The 22,348-nt window shown below is 41.7% G+C and overlaps 1 protein-coding gene across 2 annotated transcripts; it reads left to right on the forward strand.

The window, feature by feature from the left end:
- Positions 1-1,662: 1,662 nt before the first annotated feature.
- On the forward strand, positions 1,663-21,292 carry LOC136432822 (monocarboxylate transporter 7-like). 2 transcript variants are annotated; one of them, XM_066424347.1, is made up of 7 exons: positions 1,663-2,386; positions 9,282-9,367; positions 9,760-9,970; positions 10,524-10,960; positions 11,186-11,411; positions 15,564-15,707; positions 19,456-21,292. In XM_066424347.1, exons 1-7 carry the CDS (start codon positions 2,215-2,217, stop codon positions 19,677-19,679), a joined length of 1,500 nt encoding a protein of 499 aa, XP_066280444.1. In that variant the 5' UTR covers positions 1,663-2,214; the 3' UTR covers positions 19,680-21,292. The 2 variants fall into 2 exon arrangements, with proteins under 2 accessions (XP_066280444.1, XP_066280445.1); XM_066424348.1 differs by lacking the exon at positions 1,663-2,386 and adding an exon at positions 5,763-6,365.
- The last annotated feature ends 1,056 nt before the right edge of the window (positions 21,293-22,348 follow it).

A 22,348-nucleotide genomic window follows, 5' to 3' on the forward strand; every position in this document is an offset into this window, starting at 1 on the left:
AATTTCTGCATTTCTGAGATTGGCATGGCAAAAAATCTTAATTCTACCACTGTATGAAGGCCTGATGCACGTGCAAGCTGGATTGACCCACACACCAGGTGTTTATGCCTAACTAAAACATGCACATGCTGGTTTGAGATAAGTCTTTTAGTGTGGGTAGAAATTTACTATATTTTCACTTAAAGCAAATTATGGTTTAAGATCGTTGTCTACTAGATAGAAATTTAACAGTATGTATGTGGTTTGATTTCAGGGGACAAACTAAAGAGCGGGCTAGAGTTAAATGCATTAAGAAACCACACTGCCACCCCAATAGGCACATATGATAGAATTTCGAAGACACTGAAAGTTTAGAACAGCCACCAAACTTTAATTTCTTCCCAATTTAAAAGGAAATCAACCAGATTTCGGTGCATGTTTTTGTGCGATTTCACGTGGCCTAATCTAAGCAAAGTACAAATGGGGGATATAAGCATTCAATAATGTTCTGAATTCACACGTCAAAAAGTTTGAAAAATGAATTAGAATTTAGCCAAAATCAAGTCCAAATGTCCACAACAATATTTTCTACACATGCCAGGTGCATGTACCGCAGCATTTCACCTTAGAGGTGCAAAATTTACCACCAAGGATGGAATTCCTTTGTCTTAACTATGGGCAGGCTTATCCAAGTACAGCCTTAGCCTCACTTTGGTGCATGACCCCCAGCTGACCCCAGGAAATTCAAAATGGCCGCCGTAACTGGAAAGAGGTCTATTTGACGTGTTGAATTACTACTTAGTAGTAAGTGTTCAGTCCAGTAGAGGGCTTTTAATGGAGTGCGTGCTTGTATAGATCCTATGGAGTACGGACCAAAGTCCTTGTTTGACACAGAATCACGCAATCATAAAAAGTAGAGCTCTGCTCCCTTTACAGATGTGTGAGTGTAGCGTGCCAGTACACACAATCTAGGTCTTACTTCAGGAGGATATGACACTGTAGACGATTCTTCTGTCCATACAGCTGCTTAAAGATTATCCTGGGGAAATCCCACCAGATACATTAGTGGGCCATTAGTAGTTTGATGCACTCTTGCCTTTGTTTCGTTTTTGTTGTGTACATAACGTTACCAGTGTCTAATTTGTCGTTTTTATGTTTTCATTCTGCATCTGTACGTTTATATTTTTTGATGGAGTTGCGCGGGGAAACGAGATCGGTATGTGTAGACCCCGTGTGTTCTTTTCAGAATTTTGATTGGTGCAACCTTGGTGCAATTGAGTTTGTACTCCTGCCTCCCAAAACTGCATACGTAAGCAATTCGTGTGTACAACTGTCCAAGTTAAGTGATTAGCACCTGTTTGCCTAAACATTTGGTTTAATTGTTGTATCTGAGAAAATATGCACCGGAATTTTCATTGAAATCGCTTCCATCAGAGCAGGAAAAGTATTTATTAGTAGGCACATACTTTTTAAGTAACTTTTGCACCATTCCTACAACAACTTTAATACAGTACAAAAACAGATCTTCCGTTTTCTTTGTTGCAATATTACAAAAAGAATACAAAAGCCGAAGGGCATATTTTGCACTGCATTCGGACGGCAACAGCTTGCTCAACGCCCATCGGCTAATATTTACCAGTCACACAGAGACCCGCGCATAGGACACTCGTGCTGCGGACCGTTGTCCAGCTGACTGACGGTCACTGACCCCATCTCAAGAGGGCAGAGGGTAGAGGGTCTGTATCAGCTGACCATTGTGGTCAGTTTCTGTGTTCTTCCACGTCCTTATGCCTGTCCATTGTGGTCTTGTTTCGTTGTTATGCAAATCGAACTTGTGGAATTCGGGATCACGATTTGGACGATAGAGCACTACGGGCAGCCACGGAGATTCCTGAAAAGCCGGCTGCTATTCACTCAAAGCATCACATGTCACCAACGTGCTAGGTCGGCTCCTCGGCAGATTTGTGTCAGGTCTCGCCTGCGCTGACGACAGCACTGTGGACGGACTGTAGACAGAATGGAGAGAGAAATCTACAACCGGACATTGTAGCGATCCACAGATGTCGGAAAACCCTAGTTGACCTACATCGGAGTTCACCCAGATGCCTATGAAGATATCGAGCGCGCGTGTGTCAGATCTTGGAAAAATGATAATCTGATTGCGGGCAAGGGCACGGCTAAACCCCGCCAAAATCTGCACACACAAGAGGACAATGTATAAAGATCTCTCCGAGGATGAATTGGAACGATAGATTACGGCTGTTGTTCTGCGGGGTCCAGGGGAAAGCATGGCTGGTGTGTGTATGTACACTGCTGACCTCCACGTCAATCTTCGGTACCATGCTTAGTTTCGGGGCCTGGTTCCTCAAACTAGAGCAGGAGTTTGGCACCAACTCCACGGTCATAGGTAAGGCTTCTCATCCAGTTAATAATATACACCGTGAGTCACGAAAGTACATGATATGGCGTTTAAAGATTGTAGCCTCTGTCATAGCAAGATCACAGACGACTTGCGTTTTTTTGCTGAGTAAGCATTGTTTACTGTTCGATATCTTTGGATCACGTTTTCTACAGCATTTGCTAACCTCGACAATCTTGGATAGTTTTATATACACTGGTTTTGTAGCCTACTCGGGCAACTAAACAACAAAAATAGACAATTCATGTGTTTAGAGGACCCACAATAATTTGCATTATTCCATCGACAACGGTTATTGTTTACTGAGTGCTATACCCCATACCCCATAATGTACACTGGTGATAGCCTCACAGCCTTTCTTCTTGGCTTTTTGTAATTCTTGACAGGTTTTGCTTTCGATTTTATAAGAGAGAAGTTAGTAATATGTGGGTCATGATTTTTTGAACGCTAACGTTAGTACCCAGGGTAGCAGACTCGAGTGTGTTTTTGTTTCAGCGCGGTCACAGCTAATTGTAATCACATGGCAAACTTTATTAGCATGGGTACCATCCTTACATACTGAACCGCTGAGGATGGCACCCAGGTTAAACACGCATGCCTGTCAACAAATCACTCAGCGCGGTTGTCTCTTTCTCATCTGTCTGAAACGTCTGATGCAGAAACATCGTAATCCACCAAGCAGATGTATGGCTTCGCCTTGTTGTATGTGTACCTATAGCTCTCTGTCCGCGTTATAAGCCGTGTGTTTTGTGTTTTTCTTCGTCACTGAATGCCTCCCCCATCTGCTTGGAAATAAACACGTAGTTACGAAGCCTGACCAGCAAGCAAGCACGTGTTGAACATTAACCTGTAGACTAATATATCGGTAGGTCATTGGAACTAATCGACTTGCACAGTAAACAATAGGTAATTATAACGGTACATTTTAAACCATGCTACAAATAAACAAACAAAATTACCATTAATAGGAATTGGAGCGGTAAGTATTTGCTGACAGGCATGCACAGAACATTGAATTTGTTCTTGTATCTCTTTTGTGTTACACACGCCCGGAACAACGGAAAATACACAAACGCATGTTTTTCTGGTATGACATTACCACACCTGCACTACTTGTATTGAAGCGCTGATACTAGGAAATTGTGTGTGTTTGTGTGTGCGCGTGTGTGTACGCGTAACTTACCTGTGCATTCTGGGCACAACAGCAGTATATTTTTGACGGTTTTGCACCGTTCTTCCCCCAGTTTTGCTCTCCCCCCCCCCCCCCCTGCACATGCCTACCGTTCTTCCTGGATCATCCCTAAGCCGAAAAGAAAACACAATGCGAAAACAGCTGGAAGATAACAGGTTCCATCCATCATGCTCTCAAGCCACCAGCGACCCAGAAATTGCAAAGAAAACACATTCGAGGACTAATCTTTGTTACGCAGTTTTATTTGTCTGTCGTGGAAATGATCAGTTGTATTGATCCGGTCATTTTGGTGACCAATTACTAAAAAGTACTACGGTTAAAAAAGGGGGGGGGGATTTAACAGGCACGCCCTGATGCGAAGGATCCGAAACAACTGAGCTGCTTGAATAGACCAAGGAGGTTATAGACGATCGTCTGCGAAACCTTATATACACAAAATGCATCTGGCTTAAGCACTTCTAGATTAAGCCCCTGCCCTGTGGCAACTGGTCAAAATCGTCTTGTTCCCAGGCTGCAAAATACATGTAGTTGATTATCCAGTGTTTGTTAGGAAGTCACTCAGTCACTGACGAAAGATAGTGGATCATATCTGAATATTCTATTTTGTGCTGAATTTGATTTATTCTGTATTATGTAATGTTCTACCTGGATGTCTAACGTTTATCGATGTAGTTAAAGAAGGTCCTTCCTAGATCCTGAATTACTTCGATGAAGCCATTTTTGTTTTATTTTCATTTCAACGGAACGATGTGACGATTTTAGCCACTCAAACATCTGCTTGGAGATGATGAAATGGCAGATATATGTATTACAACAAGGAAAATCTATTTAACAAGCGTACGCTACAAGGGTGTAGTAGTGTGCTCCTCGTGCGCACAAGTCAGCTGGCTACAAGTTACAACTAAGAAGATATTTCCGAGCCACCTAGCGGGATATCTGCGCATTGCACTAATCTGCGCGTATTGCTCCAGGACATCATCAATAACATGATCAAATATAATCTTCAAGAAGATTGTGCGGTCAGGGCTATTTCTAATGGTGCACGCTTTCTCATGGTTCGCCGAAGGCTACGAAATGGTGAATATACGAGTGAAGAAGAACTTAATTGTGCGACAGTTGCAACTGGGACAATGTATGGCAATATCATCATCATCATGGGGTACCCCCATATAGCCCCATCAGGGGCAAAATAGGGGGGGGGGGTATATGTAGCGCGCGGGAGACGAGGCACAAAAAATCGTGCGCCAGGTATCCACTCAGGTATAAAAAAACCCAGCCCCGACCGCTCATCTGCTTGGAAATTCCTTCATACGTACTATATTGCATATGTATCCCAACCAATTATATACACAATGACCCCGTACTTAACATGGATTTCTACTGAATGCATTTCTAAGTCGTACAAATTATCAAATTATGCCACTAAGACAGCTTGCCGTCAGCCACAGGAACGGGTTACTTGCCCTCAGGTGATACGGTCGGTTCCAGTTTGGATGGCAGACTGTTTTCAGGGCCTACACAGACCAGCTCTTCGGCCTCAGGGCTAACATATCCCCGATTAAATTTTGCCACAGCCCCCTGTGTTAGACCTTCGGCAAGATGTAAGCCCTGGAAACAGTCTGCGGCATCCAGTTTAACTCGGTATTGTCCTATCCTACATATCAAGACTTGCTACATTTGCTAGACCCAAGAAGTACCAGAATTACAACAAACATCCACATTTGAATCTATTCTTTTGTGAACACTGAAAGAAAACTTTATCGACACAAAAATGCTACATGTACTCTTTCCAGGTGGTTATGCCCCTGCTTGTTTTGAACGTCATTTTAGGTGTCTTTTGTTGGTCTCTCTATTTGTCACTTTTTCTTTACATATCTTGGCATAAGATCGGCTTGAAGAGTCGTCAACATTTGCATGGATATGAGACTTATAATAGCCCGAATGTTGAATTACGTCCTTTATTTACGGCTGGATGTCGCGAATGTCATATCACGAAGCACCCGATGGATATTTACATGATATGGCCATGACCTGCATTTTGCTGTCTTATGTCTTCTTAGCAGCCAATAATACAGTCGCCCTTTGACCTGGTCAAATGCCACGTAGAAACCAGTTAGGCAACTTATTTCTCCACCGCCAGCAGCAACACAATTGTGTAAGGCCTAAGAAAAAACATGCTTTGTTTCCGATTACTGCCCTGAATAAAATAGGATCGGTAGGTAGGGATTCCCTTTTTTTAGATTTCAACCGATGTGATCTAGCAAATACACTTAAACAATGTAAAACTGTAATGCATCAAGACATTGGTATCTTGAACACCTTATTGAAGTTATACAAATGTACATTGTACAAGCATAAGTATATTGGTAAACTGGGCAAAAACACCATTAAATCAACTATTCAAAGTCTTAATCTGTTACACAGTGTGAGATGCAGGAAGTCTGTCTTGAAATTCATCACTGGGATGCCAGATCATCGAAAATTGTCGAAAAAGTGTAGGGTCGGCAGATTTTCACCAGGGTCGGTCGGGTAACCGGAAACACAGTATTTTCCCCTAGGCCTGATCAATCAAACTTCTGAGTAGTACGACTGTGTACCACTCTACCCGTCCCCTTCCCACGCACAAAAGAAATAGAAAGATGCGGTCTTGGCGTTCTTGGCTGATCGTCTGTGTCGTTCCTGTCTTGTTTATGCCGGTCATTGGGGTGATCACGAGTTACGGGGTTTTGTTTGAACAGTTGGAGAGTCAGCTGTTTGGTGGAGCAGCCGTTACAGGTATGTTCTGAAGACGTGACGTGTGTGTGTGTGTGTTTGTGTGCTTGCGTGTGTGTGTGTTTGTTTGCTTGTTTATTTGAGTGTGTGTGTGTGACTTCGTATGTCGTAGGTGTTTGTGTGTGTTTGTGTGTGATATACTTCGTATGTCAGAGGCCGTCGTACGATTTTTGTTGGCTGTACGATTGGCAGTCAGGCTGTGACAGAGCCAACCGCCGACAAAGATCTTAAGACAACTTTTTTGGTAAAAAGTATTTCCCACGACAAACGCACGAATATCCCAAGAATGCCCCCAGTTTGCGAATGTGGCCTTGCTCTTAGTCTTACCGCGTGTCAACGCGTGCTCATCGGAGTCGACAACATTTGTGGAAAGATCACTTGAGCAGAATTATAAATTCTCTCGAAGTCTATGCAGACAACTGTTGGGACTAATTGTTAATTTGTTACTATGTAAATTTCTTAAATTATATCCTCATGTTACAGTAGTATATGGATAAGCCTACGTATATAATGAATACAATGTCGGACAATATCATTGGAAGAGAAAAATGGCTGCTGTCCTTTGTCTTGTCTCTTACTGAACTGGACAATATTTTGATTCATGACTACACATATTAATAACGTTAGCAACAGCGCACTTATGTTTGTCGGAGTTTCCAAATATGAATATGAAAGTTGAAGGGATTTCTTCCAACGTTTAGCAGTTGAAAATGTACATATACTTTTACACTATTGTTACCACGTAATGAGACCTGAAGGCCGCTTCAAGGTTGCATGTTGCATGAATGAGGTCTGAATCATCGCCTTTTGTCCATGAGTCATAAACATTATGATCAAGACAAGCCCGACTCACCGAGAGTGAGGACGAGATGCAGGGGTTATATGCAATCTTTATTGACACAACAAAAGTAAAGCGACTTTCGTAATGTCTACTACATCTATACATACATACATACATACATACATACATACATACATACATACATACATACATACATACATACATACATACATACATACATACATACATACATACATACATACATACATACATACATACAAACGAATAGGTGCATACAAATGAGTTTGATTTCACACAATCATATGGGATAGAGCAACATATCGAAATTTAACGTATCGTAAACTTAAACTTTGCTTGTTCTAATGTCCAAACATTCTTTGATGCATTGACCTATCTGTACACAGTAAGGATTATTACCTCGTAGTATGTAATTGAATCTATCAACAGAACGGAGCACATTGAATTCACTTGAACAAGTGGAAATAAAGGTGAATAGCTTTGAGCGTTTATCCTCATATATTGAACAATCCACGATAAAGTGACTTTCGTCTTCATTTTCATTTGGGCAGAATGGACAAAACCTGTGATCACGGGGAATTTTACACCTTCCGCGGTTTCAATGTACAATTTATGGCTACATATTCTTATATAATGGGGACTTCTTCGATATCATTCTCTACCCCATTCAGACCGTACTATAGTATACATGTATTAAACCACTATAAGGTTATTGACGCACTAAAGCCCTTTTCGAGGACGTTGCCCTTACACGTGCACAGTTTGCTGGTGCCAGTTATTGTCCGTGACTTCTTTGTTCCTTACATTGCTAACAACCATCTTTTTTTCCGATTGGTCTTATTCTACATGTGCTGGTCTCGACTACCTTTTCGACAGTAATACTCGTCGTCATTATCATAGTATGTAATACTATGGATAAGTAATAGTATGGATCTGCATATATCTGCACACCTGGGTAGGATAAAGGGTGTTAGAGGGGTGTCACACAGCAGGAAACTAGCTCGCCCGACGAGTCCGAGCTCTGATGGACGTTTTTCGCCAACAATACCGGGCCGGTGTCATGTTGATCATTGCGCGACTGTTAGAGAGTGAGTTGCCGAGTCTGTCCAATATAGCAGGGTAGATTTTCAGGTTTACAATATAAAGGAGCTCGCAATTCTGAAATATCGAAATGTCGGCGACCTTCTGACGATTAACAGATTATTTTGTTGTAGTGAATAATTTTATTCCATACTTGTCTTGTTCTATGTTTACTGTTGTTGCCATACTTTTGTACCTGCTACAATAGTCGCGCAATAAAGTTCTTTTCTTTTGATCGAAGGTCATTGACCGCGTGATGTCGATTTAACCACGTGCCCTCTTTGAAATGTCATCTTAACAATAGTGTTGCCGTGGATGCATAAATAGCGGAACAAACAGTATGCAATTATACACATGAAGAATATGTGACACATCGATACTCTCAATCCAATCCAACCTCTTAAACGAGCCAGCCATGACGTCTTCTGAGGAGGTTATGTATTTTAGAAGTCTAGAAGAATATAAGTTGGTTCAAAGTTGACGTCGTAAAATGCGATGCAGTTTGCATACAAAGACTCCTGGGCTTAGACACATGTTAGAGGTGATAGATTGGTATCCTATATATGACAGTGGTTAAATATTGATGATGTTTATCGCAATTGTGATCAAGGAAGCGACCTTGTTCTAATTCTGTCAAATGATACAAGAAAAATGGGCCTCTCATTGCATGCTATCTAATTTTCTGTAACAATGGCGAGGTTTCAAAAACTAACGCAATGTTTTCCTCATTGAAATGGCAAAATTAGCTCATGAGCTGCAAGCGGTCAATAGATTTAAGTTGTATGCTCCCAAGGAAGGCATGCAGGCTGAGCTTTTAACCTAGTCAGCCTACTAAGGCAGCCGATTGGCACCAAATTTGTATGGACTAAGGGGAAAGGCAGCGGGGAGAAAGTTAAAAGAGTTGTGATGGACAGGGTGTGCGCCTGAATCGAAAAGCATGGGATGAAATGAGTCTTTGAGGGAAATAGAATAGTTTGTATGAAGAAAACTGAGTGCCCCATGTCGTGCTGTTTGTGCAGGATGGATCGGTTCTGTGGCGTACGGACTGCTGTGCCTGGCGTCTCCGCTCTCAACACCTCTGTTTCTACGCTTCGGCCACCGTAAGGTCAGTCTAGCCATCTTTGTCGCTTTGTTGTCACAACGGTGATCCAGATCCAATTAAATCAAAGAAAAGATCAGGTTTAGCTATATTTAAATCCAAAACGGGTAGAGAGGTAACGTTACATGTATGACTGTAAGGCCATTGGATTTTCAGATTTGCCGAAGCAGGAAAAAACGCAGTACAGTTAAGAAGAAAGAATTCATGTCTAAGCCTATCATACCCATATCTAATTAAGTCATGTCGTTACATGTTTATATACGCCACTAAGCTTGAATCTAAAGGTCATGTTGATACGATTATATGTATGACATCCTCTGGGAACCCCCAAACTGATGCGAGCCGTGATATTGTCACTGATGTTTCCTTTTCGGCGTCGTGCCTGCATATTCCGCTAGGTGTCGCTGTGCGGCGTGGTCCTCTGCAGCGCTTCTCTCCTCACCACGTCCTTCGTGCCGCACATCGCCTACATGTTCTTCACCTACAGCCTCCTGTACGGCCTGGGAGCCAACTTCGTCTTCAATGCCTCCATCAACCTGGTGGGGGCACACTTTCAACACAGGCACCGCAGCTTGGCATGCTGTCTGGCGTCAACTGGTTTCGCTTTTGGTACGGATGTTGTATCTTTCTGCTTCTGAATGATTTGGCTCCATAGACATGATCGTCCACTCTAAGTGAAATATTTCATGGAGATATGAGGTCTCCGACCTCTTGTGATCATTTGCACCATATTTAAACACAATAAAAAACACTAGGTGACACAATAAACCAACACCACTTTTTCCTGAACCTAAAAGCTACTTGCCACTTAAACTATATGCACGAAACATGCCCAAACATTGAGATGCCAAAACCAGTATATCCACTGCAGTACCAATGAAAGCCGTTAGTGAGGCCAACTAAAATAGAACTTGATGTTCTTTGTTTTACCAACATACCGAATATGACTACAATCCATCCTTCGCTTCTTTAGTTACGAATGTGGACAATACGAGTGCGGAAACACACACAAACACACACGCACACACGTACAGAATCACATACAGAACAGGCATACACGTCAAAAGCAATACTTCACCACAAGGTCCATGGACTGAATATCACTTAGACCATGTAAACCGCGTCCCCTGAATTACTACGATTTCCTTTTCTTCTTTTAAAGGTACACTTGTGATGAACCCTGTAACGGAAGCCATTCTGTCGGCGGTCGGCCTCAGGAACACCTACCGAATCCTTGCTGCCGTGATACTCGTGAAAGGTGTTCTTTGCTGCTGTGCCTTTGTAGCGCCACCTGACGGAAACTCGGATACTGCAAGTGATGATTCGCACGACCGCCACGACGAAACCCGTACATTAGCGAAGCCTTGCGATAAGGATGATATTGCAGCTACGGAAAAGTTAATGGAACAGACAGATACGTCAAAAGGCGAAACATCGTCTGAGACAAATTCAACCTCAACGAAGGAAGGAAAAGAAAAAAAGACAAGTCATCTTCAAAGTGTCTTCAGAAGAAAAGTCTGGACCAACCCTGGCTTTCTTCTTTGGATTTTTGCAAACGTGGTGCTCTGCTTGTCGCTGCTATTCCCCTTCTTTCATTTGGTAAGTATGAATACACAATGAATATCATCATGAATAACTTCATAGCGCAAAATTACTCTGGGAGAAAACATCCGTTACAAAGGAGTATATTGACTTTCATACCACAGAGCAACTTGGTTGTCCATTATGATTCGAAATTAACCATGATCATGATGTATTAAAAAAAACGAAATAATTACAGATCAAACTAAAATCTAGAACGTTTACATTTCTTTCGTGCCACAGATCAAATACATGACAACTCTAGGCATTCCAGAGAACCGCGGTGTGATCGTGGCGTCCGTGGCGGGGTTCGCGGAGTTGGCCGGGCGGCTGCTGTGCGGAGTGCTGGGCGACATCCTCCCGTTCCCGAAGGCCTACCTGTTCCCAGCCGCTGCCCTGGTCATGGCCGTGGACACGTTCAGCTGCCTCCTCATCACCACTTTCACCGGCATGATCATATACGCACTCGGTAAGCTGGCTTTTCCTTCTTATTCTAGTTTGTTTAACTTTCTTAGCAGACATCAATTCAATTCACTCGTTGTGTTAGAATTTCTACTTCTTCGTCTTTCTACAATCGTTCTACCATATCTCTACCTACACCTAAGTGTGTCTAAAAGTTATTCTTTCCAAGTGTCCCTGTCTGCTCTAATTCTTTGTGACACTTGTCTTTCTTCTCTCTCCAATCTTCAGGTTTCGTCTGGAAGCCTATAGTAAGTCACTATATCATGCCTTTCTTTCCTGTTTTTCTCTACTTATTTGTTTGATGACGCCAAGAAGCCTGTGGCGTGAATGTATATGACTTTTATGAATGTTTCGAGAGAGCTTTCCTATTATCATCACTACGGGGACTACATGTACATATATTTGAACTTCGATCTAAATTAATTCTTTGCCAAACCAGAACCACATGCAGTTAATCAATTGTATACGTGCCCGATATCACGTTCATGTATCCAGCTGTAGATCGTTTTAAAGTTAATCATGGTTGAACTATTGCCTTATTGTAACCCCTGCACATCGATGTACCTGACCATTATGATAGCTCTGTGAGTTATATCCTCGCCAGAGGTGCTCTTCGAGAAACTAAGACGCTTTCAAGGACGGAAAACACAATTAGAGCGAGCGATTGTCACGTAGGCAAAGTTATGTCACATGTTTCAATTATCGTCATAAAGCCTTTGATTAATGGGTTGTCAAGAATGTGTTATCGGGGTTAGAAGGGCATAGGACGGAGATAAAGGGATATCGAAAAATTAGAGCAGGAAAAGTAATGAATGCAGATCCTTGCTTTATGATGATTCTGGAATTTTGATACATTGTTATATTTATATATCTCGGGCAACAGTTGGAGCAAGATAATGTGATGATCATAGACTTCGCTATTTCAGTCATAATCCTTGTTGTATCTTAACATAATGTCATAATTTATGGCTTTGCCACGGGTGTGTCCGTCGGGACATTTTTTGTGCATAGACATCAAACAATTGGGGCAAGGATGCCATGTAGATATATTCTTGCCCTATTTCATATACCTGCCATTGTTATTCCTTACCATAAAGCTCATGGGCATGTTGGACGCTTCTGCAGACGTAAGGACAACTTAGAGCAAAATATTACCGTGCCAATAATCATACCAAATCATGCGGGACAAAATTAGACAGGACTCCATGGTAGCTCTGCGACTTGCTGGAGGTGGACGCCACGAACAATCTGATATATGTACGTGAACAGTATATTCAAATGACTACGCTCTGGTAGCATCAATTCAACCACCGTCTTATACAAGACTGGTTTCGTTATTTTGTAACATCATCGACCGTTCAAACGTACCAATAACCCACATCCCAGGGACATGTATTGTTCGTTCTACCCGGAGGCGTCTGTCCTGGTGGTAAGATAGATGAATACTCCATTAAATCAATCTCTCTTTTGCTGCCAGAGCCATTATATTGCTAATTCTCCTTCTGCATAGACGTTACTAATGCCTGGAGATAAACAGTGATGGAATGCGTTTAGTGGAAACTAACCTAGTAGAGCACATTCCATACTCTCATATCATCAAGTAATCTCATTCTATCCTCCTTAAACCTTCACACCATGCATTAGTCCAGAAAGTAATTAAGTAATTAAAAAGTTGGAGAGATGTTCTTTCATCTGAATGTTTCTACTTTTCTATTGAAATAATGATTGATTATCAGGTATGACAAGGGTATAAAGAGATTAAAGCATTTTAATGTGAAAGAAAACTTTCAATAAAAAACTGAAAAAAATGATTGGGGTTGAGGGATAAATGGAAGAACGAATGAAAACGATTGACTGGTATTTGGAGAAATATAATATTCATACACATTTTTATTAGTGAAGAAATTGGGATCATTAGCAGCTCGAATCCACACTGGAGGGTGTCGTTGTAGCCTGATGATACTTTCTTGAGTTGTTGCTGCTCATCGTACTAGCCATCCAAGATGGACGAACATCCGGGACTCTACAGCAATGCACCACGCTATGGAGGCGTCTAAACTCAAGTATAGTTTAGCTTAGCTGTATCTGTTCACCATACCAATGATAAATTTTGCCAGTCGTGCGAAAAGCTTCTTGTTTAAACAACGAGTCTTTCTTCATAACAAAAGCGTGGATAATCTTAGCTGTAAATTGGAGGTTTGATAAGATTCTGGAGGAATAAGGACTGGAGTCTCATCCATGATGCGGCTGTTTTTACCGCAGCGACTGTCACTTGCATGAAAGACGTAACGTTACGTTTAATGAATTGAGTTACTGGAAAATTATTTGATAACGAGTGATAACAAGAAAGTGTTGTACTAGATATTGTCCATATCCTACATATAGCACACACTGATCTCTCATGGATCTTGCCGTGTGTTGCAATGATGCAATTCCCAAATTATGCAGCCCAAAGCTACCCTTCTTCTCAGTTATGTAAAGAACGGTGGAACAATGAAGTTTCTGCTGCTAGTATTCGGGGTTGAATAGTAGGGCAGTAGGGCATTCCTTGTCGGTATTGTTGGTGGATCCCCTCTGATGGAAAGAGACAAAGAAGAAAATACAGGTTGCTAACCTCGGAGAAGATGTTGGTTAGTAAGTGTTGGTATAATGCATCTTGTATTTTCCTCTTGTCAAGCTTGTTTGCTGTGTGTGCTTCTTCACAGAGGAGAACACAATAAAGCTTCGTGACCAGAATCTAATTGAAGATCTTCCCAAACTTGCAGTTTTTGACCGTGTCGTCCCCTCTTTAATTACCTCTCTCCCATCGCTTTGGTTCGCTCACTCGTCCCTATTTGTTGTAGTGAGTTACTCTGGACACGGCATATTGTTCTTTCCACGTCAACAAAGGGAAAGTGGCTGGTTGTCGGTTGAGTCCACACACGGGTTGTTCCCACAACACATATGCTACGTAGTCAGCGACAGCAAGAGAAATACCTCCAGGCAGAGGCGCGTGACAGATACATGTTTCTGTTGTCTTGAACCAGTGAGCACATGTTTTAACTGGCACTATGCCGATTTTTCCGTGGATGAAGAGATTATATGTGACTCGCGACGCTGCGCTGCTCCAAACTTTCTTAGAGTTGCCAGTAAACGCTTTGATAGAAGATTACGCTGACTTATTGTATCAGAGATGCGCACGTATGTTCAAAATTATGCTAATCATAATATTTCTGCAATGCACGTTCAGGGCAGCATACATGTTGAAAATAATTCTTGGTATCGTCGAATCTGTCGACAGCCATGGAAAATTACATTTGCCGCATTCTTAGCTTAATGAACTAACTAATGGAGAATAAAAGGGGGTTCGTCAGTGTTGACTAGCGCTATAAGTATAACGACGATAGCATACTACAAAGGAAACTACAATGTTTGAATCTACGAAAAGCAATACGAGCCTATGCCAAATTTGCCAAAGGGAGAATGGGGCGTTTTTAATATCCAAACCTAGCACATTTACTGTGAGTGTATGGGGGTGTATTTCTAACATTTAAACAAGGTGCCTATAGGCTATACTATATTCTGTCTGACAAGAGAGAGAGTTCAATTCCGGATGAGTAGACTTGAGTGATAGGTATGTCAGATGACCTTTTCTCTTTGCCACGCTGTATCGGTTCATAAACATGAGAGCTATCTCTCCGTACGATATGTTGATTGGAAACATTTGAGGAGTCACGTCTTCAAGACAACTATTTATAGATTACGAAAATGACTTCTTCGAGACCACCATTTATCAATTCCAAAAGCGTGCTGAGGATTCCTAATAACCACTGCACCATTACGTCTTATATCACTACGCCACTGCTATGTTAGTTTAAACATATTCTACTCGTAAAGAAAAAGAAACAAGGACAAAACGGTTCACAAAGAAACGGAGCTAAGGAAAACTAGAATTCAATGGATTGGACGTCAACCAACGGTGAAAGCTTTCTAAAAGAAGACATGAAGCAGAAATCGAAAAAAGTGAAGGAAAGAGGGCGAAAGGAGACAAGAGGAAAAGGGAAAGTAAACCGCCGTTTTTCATTATTTTCAGAGATAGATTGTATCATTAGTTGGATATATCAAAGGCTGACACATAAAGGGTCACTCAAAGGGTGTAACGTGTTTCTTATCATTTCAGTGATTGGACTATGCACAGCCATTATTACATGCCTGGTGTACGTGGTTAACTCCGAGCTGTTCGGCCTTGAGAACGTGGACTCCACCTGGCCCTTCTCCATCGGCTCTCAGGGGCTGGGCGGCGTCATCGGCCCAACCATCGCAGGTAAGGTCCCGGATGTAGTGGTGACATTGGTGGCAGCGGGGGTACCGTGGTAAGAACCCGGATGTATTGGTGGCAGCGGACGGGGGGAAGGTATTGTTAGATCAAGAATCATGGTTAAAAAATGCTTAGATCAACTCCCTCAACAGCTACGGCCTGACGATCATTTTGGACCCATGCTTCTAACTCAAATTGTATGACGAAATATCCTCGTCATGATTTAAACCTCATTAAGACGTGTGGTAAGTAAAGTTACATTTTTCTTCCCGACTAATCATCTAGCTCCACCAAATTAGAAGCGTTGAAAAGATAACGAGCTTGTTAGCGCTTCCATCTAATGCTCCTGTTTGTGCACCGACTCTTATCTCAATTAGGAATCTAACACTTCTGTGATTTCACAGCTATTCTTTTGTTGGTAATTCGGTCGCTAAAGCGAAAGACATCAAACGCCACGTCCGAAAATTTGAAATGCAATGGATCGAATGGAATTTGATAATTCTCCACTTTTTCCTCCTCCCTAATTGGGTAGGCAATTCCAGCAAAGTCCTCCGCTTGTTTCACGGTGTTCGGGTGGAGATAACCTAAGAATGCGCACACTGATGCAGCCTTAGATGGCATGCATGGTATACTTCATCTGTGACAGTTGCTTGAGTAACTATTTTTGGTGGTTCATCTGTGACAGTCGTTAAAAGAGCTACATGTATTTGGGCTATCCTTTATTTTATTAAAGATAGGAATACCCCCTCCCCCACCATATTTTGAATTCTAGAGGGGGGGGGGGTCAATCCATTCTAACGTCTTGCATGCTCCATCATATATTGTTGTCAGGCGTTTACATATCTTCATACTATTCTTTGCCAAAAATATATTTCCTGTCCATGGAAAAACCATAATCAGTACAGTAGTAGTAGTAATGAAAACAACCAACCAACAAATTAACAAACCAAGCTCCTGTACGGTTGTTGACACATCACATCAATTACTCTTTGTTCCATCCTTTATTCAATGCATTTTATCGGCTTATCTACCTGTCAATCACCAAACAATTGCAAAGATAGTTCGTGGTGACCTTTCGCCGAGAGACCTCCCGGTTCTACATACATGTGCCATGTCATCAGGGCTTTACTCGACACTGGCTGATGCGGTCAGTTGGATGTTGTCTAGCATTGGAGTTTGATACTCTGATCTGGGATTATCCTATGCGAGACAACCTTCGCTGCTAATGCTACGGAACAGACCTTCTGTGCCAGTTCAACAAAACCCTAATTCCACCAGCTTCCCGATTTCGTTTCCTTATGTCCTCTTCTATCAAACTGCTTTTGATTGAGCCACAATTTTTGCTGATGCAACAACATACAGTGATCTCGTATTTCCCAAGAGGGTTTGCCTTACTGACAGGTACACATATAGACCTGAGGGGACGTGAGATAAGATGGCGTTTAATTGGGAATGCTGCTCAACAGGCGTGAGATGTGTGATGATAAGGATAACTTTTCACAGTGCTTCACCCTCTTAACGAATTCTCTATCGTGAGGAGGATCGTAATAAAACGACACTATGTGGAAATATTTCAACTCCCTTTTTGTGTGATCATCGTCGTCGTCGTTAGCCAGGGCGCCTTACGATTACGATTACTATTGCTCCTACACCTAGGGCAGCGAATGTATGACATATTATGATTTTGATATCGTAGAATTTTCAAGAACTCTATGAATTAACCGGCCACTACAAGTATCTAAGACATCCTTTTCCGTAACAAGGCACCTGAATTTTGCACGACACGAGCACGACCTTCCAAAGAACGCCCTCAGTTCACGACCTTCCGACGAATAGGAACGGGCCCTTTTTTGTATTTTCGCATGATTTTTACGAAGGCATTGAGTTAGATTTCACTCACTCACTCCATCACATCATGTTTTCGACAGGCACGCCCTATAAGTAATTTTCAAAGTAGCCCCTAACGTTTCGCCCGTAGTAACTGTCCCTTTTGATATCAAGTACAGATTAAACGACAGGGTTTTGAATAGTTCTACGTGATCAAGCAGATCAGACAAAAGTGCTGAAGGTATAAAGGAAGGGCAATCCTAGCAACGTCATAGACACCACTTAGACCTCGACCACACAAATGCAAACATACCACTGCACAATACTGTTACTGTCAATAGTTTTGCCTTATTTTGTCCTTTGTTGCTTTTGCAACACATAACATAGCTGCCTTCAATCGAAGAGAATAGGACAGAAAAGAATTCCCTCCCATTGTATATAAGTTCATCCATGTCTGAGAACTGTAAGAATGGAAAGAACGCAGGACCCCTTTGGAAAACGCGTGCCCGGCGAATGTGCCAGACGGCAAGGTATTAGAAAAGCTTTCCCTATTCTTTGAGTCCCCTGGAAGAAAGCCCCTGATCCGACAACTCCGAGTATTTATACGGCGATCTTTCATAGGATTAGTTGCCTTGCAGTAGTTCTAAGCTGCTGTAAGCTGTTTGTTCATGCATCACGGTCAACACGGCTGTAGAGGTAGTTCTCACTGTGCGTGGGTACTGGTGTGGCATTGAACTTCTGGGATGGATATGGCCCATGGGTTGGACCAGTTCCTTAGGAACTAGACCAACGATTTTAACTTATCACGTTAACTGTTGCCAAGGCAATGCGTTAAACCAGTGTTAAGTTATGTTTATGATGGCCGGTCTTGGTGTATCTATTTTTATTGTGCTGTACCTAGTGGAATCTTTATCTCACTTCTGTTCATTTTTCCCTGTCTTGATTCTGCTGGAAACGTCATCTAAGATGGCAGCAACATAACAGTTGGGTTGGGTTGGCTTTTTTTTCTAAACCGTCATAGCAATAATGACAACACCAAGAACGTCACAGAACAACAATTATATGAACAACAGATCACTCATCATGATTAATCACTACATAGAGCTGGTGTCACGAAGTTGACGATGTACAGTGCTAAGTCGTTAATCTTCTGCAAAATCACAGTCTACTTGAACGCCCCCTTAAGCCTCCTCACCTTCTAACCATCTGTGACCTGTCGCTTAAGGGGAGACCACATTATTGTCAGGTAGAGTTGAGTCTAGATGCTAATCTTATCTCGTTTCTGACTTGATTGTAGTGTGTTCACTGTAGAGGGCGGGACCGATGGTATCAGTGATTTCCTATGTCCCTAGGTGAAGAGAAAACACGCACAATGCCTCATGGTCACAGCAAGCGCAGACAGGGCGTTCTTTAAACACCTCATCTCGTCTGGACGATAACAGTCACACGACTATTCAATCGTCGTCAGTCTAAAGAGGGCCAAATAATACAACAAGTACTGATGAGGGAAGGGCATGCATTGGCTTGTGGGGAAGACGCTTAGCAAGGACGTTCTTAGAACGCTTCATCTCGTCTTGACGATAACTTTCGCACGACTTTTCAATCGACGTCAGTCTAAAGGGGGCCAAATAACACACCAAGTACTGATTAGGGAAGGGCATACATTGGCTTGTGGGGAAGACGCTTAGATTTGTATCAGACATCTTGCTATTTTGATTGCGTAGTTTTATTAAGTCGAGTGCTACTCTGGAAAGTCCAAAAGTTCAGTGGGGTAGGCAGAGAAAACTTTACAAGATGAAAGTATGTGGAGCATAAAAAGAAATGGCTGTATTTTGAATGAAAGTTGAAAGGGGTATGATTCTCACTTTTCTTGCAGGAGTAGAACATATGGTGTCTCATTGAATGTATTTCCCTATCCACACTACAGGTGCAATATACGACCGTACAGGCGCGTACAGCACGTTGTTTTACGTGGGAGGCGGGCTGCTCTCCCTGTCGTCTGCTCTGCTGCTGGCCGCCATCTTGCTCAGGAACGCCATGCCATTGACGGAAGGGACGTCATCAGATTCGGGGCACTTGACACAAAACATCGTCTTAGGGGAGGACCGTCACCACACGTTTCAGATAACGGAGAAGGTCACAACAGTATAGCGTTGACCATATATAATGTTTTATTCGATTATGGAGGCAACGTGTAGTTTGAGACGGGGAGACCCCAAGTTCGAGCCGAAAAATTTTAGACTAATCGACCAAAATAGGGTAGATAGTTGTCTAGGAGTAGTTTGCGTGAGCTTCTCATGACGTCATGGGGACTCCAACATGGAGTCGGACGCAGCTATCACATTTCAGTGAAACTACAGCGTGATAGTTTTCTGTGCAGTGAGACTTAGCTCAAGCGTTTTCGGGCATCTCGAGATCCTCTGACCCCCTCAAATAACCTCTGTTTTAGTGAGCTAAAAGAAGAGAAGATCAGAAGGATACATAAGAACCTATCAATTGAATTTTTAAAACGCCGTGTACACTTGAAGTACGGTCAATTGGAATGCAAATCAAGGACACCAATATGGCTGTCAGGGCCAGTCCAATATTAAAACTGAGTGAAAACGTTCAGTTCTCGAGTTTTTGAGCGAGGAGCAAAGTCCCCTTGTCAATTATCTACTCTATTATGGTCGATTTATACAACTCTTTGGGCTCGACTGGTAGAGACTACGGGCAGATGGTGTAGTGGATTGCTGGTACTTGATCTTTCAAACTCAGTTGATCTGTTCTCTTCAAATCAGGTACCCGAAATAGGTACTGGTCATGAAAGAGAAAGTAAATTTGTTAGACCGATACGTTTTGTCAGATCAAAATTGCATATTCAATACAATTTAGCTCTATGAAATTACACCAAGAAGTGTATTTCGAGTACCAGTACTACTTATTACTTGACGAAGAAGCAAACAAACAATTTATGTGTGTTGAACATACATACATTTATTCACTTAAATCTCAGGAATAATGCAATTCACATGAATGTGTCATGTCTAGAATTGTACGCACAAAAACAATGTTCAGGTCGTACTTCTTAAAGTTGATCAATGTTGCAATGTCATCAGCCTTGTGTATGCCAATCATCTTGCCGACAATAGTGGAGATTTTCAATGTCGACTTTACTGTGCCCTTCGGCACACAGATGTCTAGATACTTAATGTAAAGCTATTTTATCAAACAGTTCTCGGTTATTGTTGATGACTGTAGATGTAATTAATCTTAAACTTTTTCTAACAAGTAATGTAGATAAAATCCAATACAGGTACGATAGTGTAGGTAAAATCAAATGTTACTAAAAGGTAACTCAATGTGTAAGTCATGCGAACCATTATTTGGTTCATGTTATGTCATTATATTGGTGCTGTCAATCGATATCACTCAGGTTGTAGATCTGAGTCAGGGAAAGTTAAGTACTTATTGGTTAATCTCCAAGCAGATCTATCGGTGGCAAAGACAGTATAGAAAAAGGGTAAAAGCAGTTTTATTGGCCACCGGTTGGGGTTATTGATAATATTATTACTAATTATTGCGCAATGTTTGCTAGTTGTAAGAATACGATGTATGTACGAAGCTGTACTTTTCATGTGATTCTTTAGCCGTGAGTTTAGAGAATCGAAGAAGTAAAAGTCTTCTGCAACGACTTATCTTTTCAGAAGAAGTCTAATGTATGGTGCTATGTGAACAGCTCCAGCAACTCATAATAAAGACTATCGTTTATCAGTTCACCGAAATGAGTAGATTGGCAAGTTTCCAAATTGACACATTCACACAGAGCAGGTGTCATGGCGGCCTGCCTCGGGGCATGATGGGACCTGAGATGCCAGATATCGTGCCTGCACAAGAGTTGCACTTATCAGGACGCCGAAGAATGCAAGTAAGTAGAAATTCATGCCAATTTAGCCCTTTAATAATAGTTATGAGACACACGACCCTCTGTGTACAATCTGGGTCAAGTAATGTTCATTCAAACCAGTGTTCTTTGGGGGACGTATAATGGCTCCTTTGTTCTCAATGGTGATTTGTGCTCATCTAGCAGATATTATCATTATCTTCGAAGACTGCGCTCTTGTGTTTACAAATCACAAAGTGGCAACAGTAAGCATAACGTTCTCTTTCGTAAATTTGTAATGGAAAAATTGGAAGGATGTCATCCAAATTTTAGGAATCACACCCTCCTTATTGCAAACTATTTTAATATGTATCATGTAGGTGATATAGTGAACTGAATACCCAAGTGTCGCCCTGACCACTTAATTTTAATTGGAAGATGATTCGAAAAGAACGGCACTTCTCTCTATGGGGTCTACATCTAAATAGTGTAATTCTCTCACCACTGGTACGAAAATTGTCATCTGTTGCAAAGTCCCAATGGAGCCATAGGACGTTATTGTGTGAGTATTTGACACTTTAATTTCACAAGACAGTCTTTAGGATTAGTAAGGCGTCAGCTTTAATAGGTATGTAGTTGTTATAAGGCTTCTTGTATTGTAAGGCTTCAGATGCTTAAAGATTTCAGGTGAAGTAAAATTAAGGTGTAGTAATAAAGTTAATATGTAGTTTATGTTTAAAGAGGCTGCATGATCATAACTCATATGCATGCAATATGGGGAAGCCCTACTGCCTGTAGATTCTTTAAGTCTTTGAACTCCTAGATGTCTGGGATGTAAGAGTTCAATTTACGGAAAATTCAAAAGACATAGTCAGAACCATTGGCCCGTTGTAGACATTATCTGTACATATATCACGTCCTTTCTTTCTCGTGACTAGGTATAGTATACCTTTTTCTC

The sequence above is a fragment of the Branchiostoma lanceolatum genome, chromosome 4 (assembly GCF_035083965.1).
Source record: "Branchiostoma lanceolatum isolate klBraLanc5 chromosome 4, klBraLanc5.hap2, whole genome shotgun sequence".
In the NCBI taxonomy this organism is placed as follows: Eukaryota; Metazoa; Chordata; class Leptocardii; order Amphioxiformes; family Branchiostomatidae; genus Branchiostoma; species Branchiostoma lanceolatum.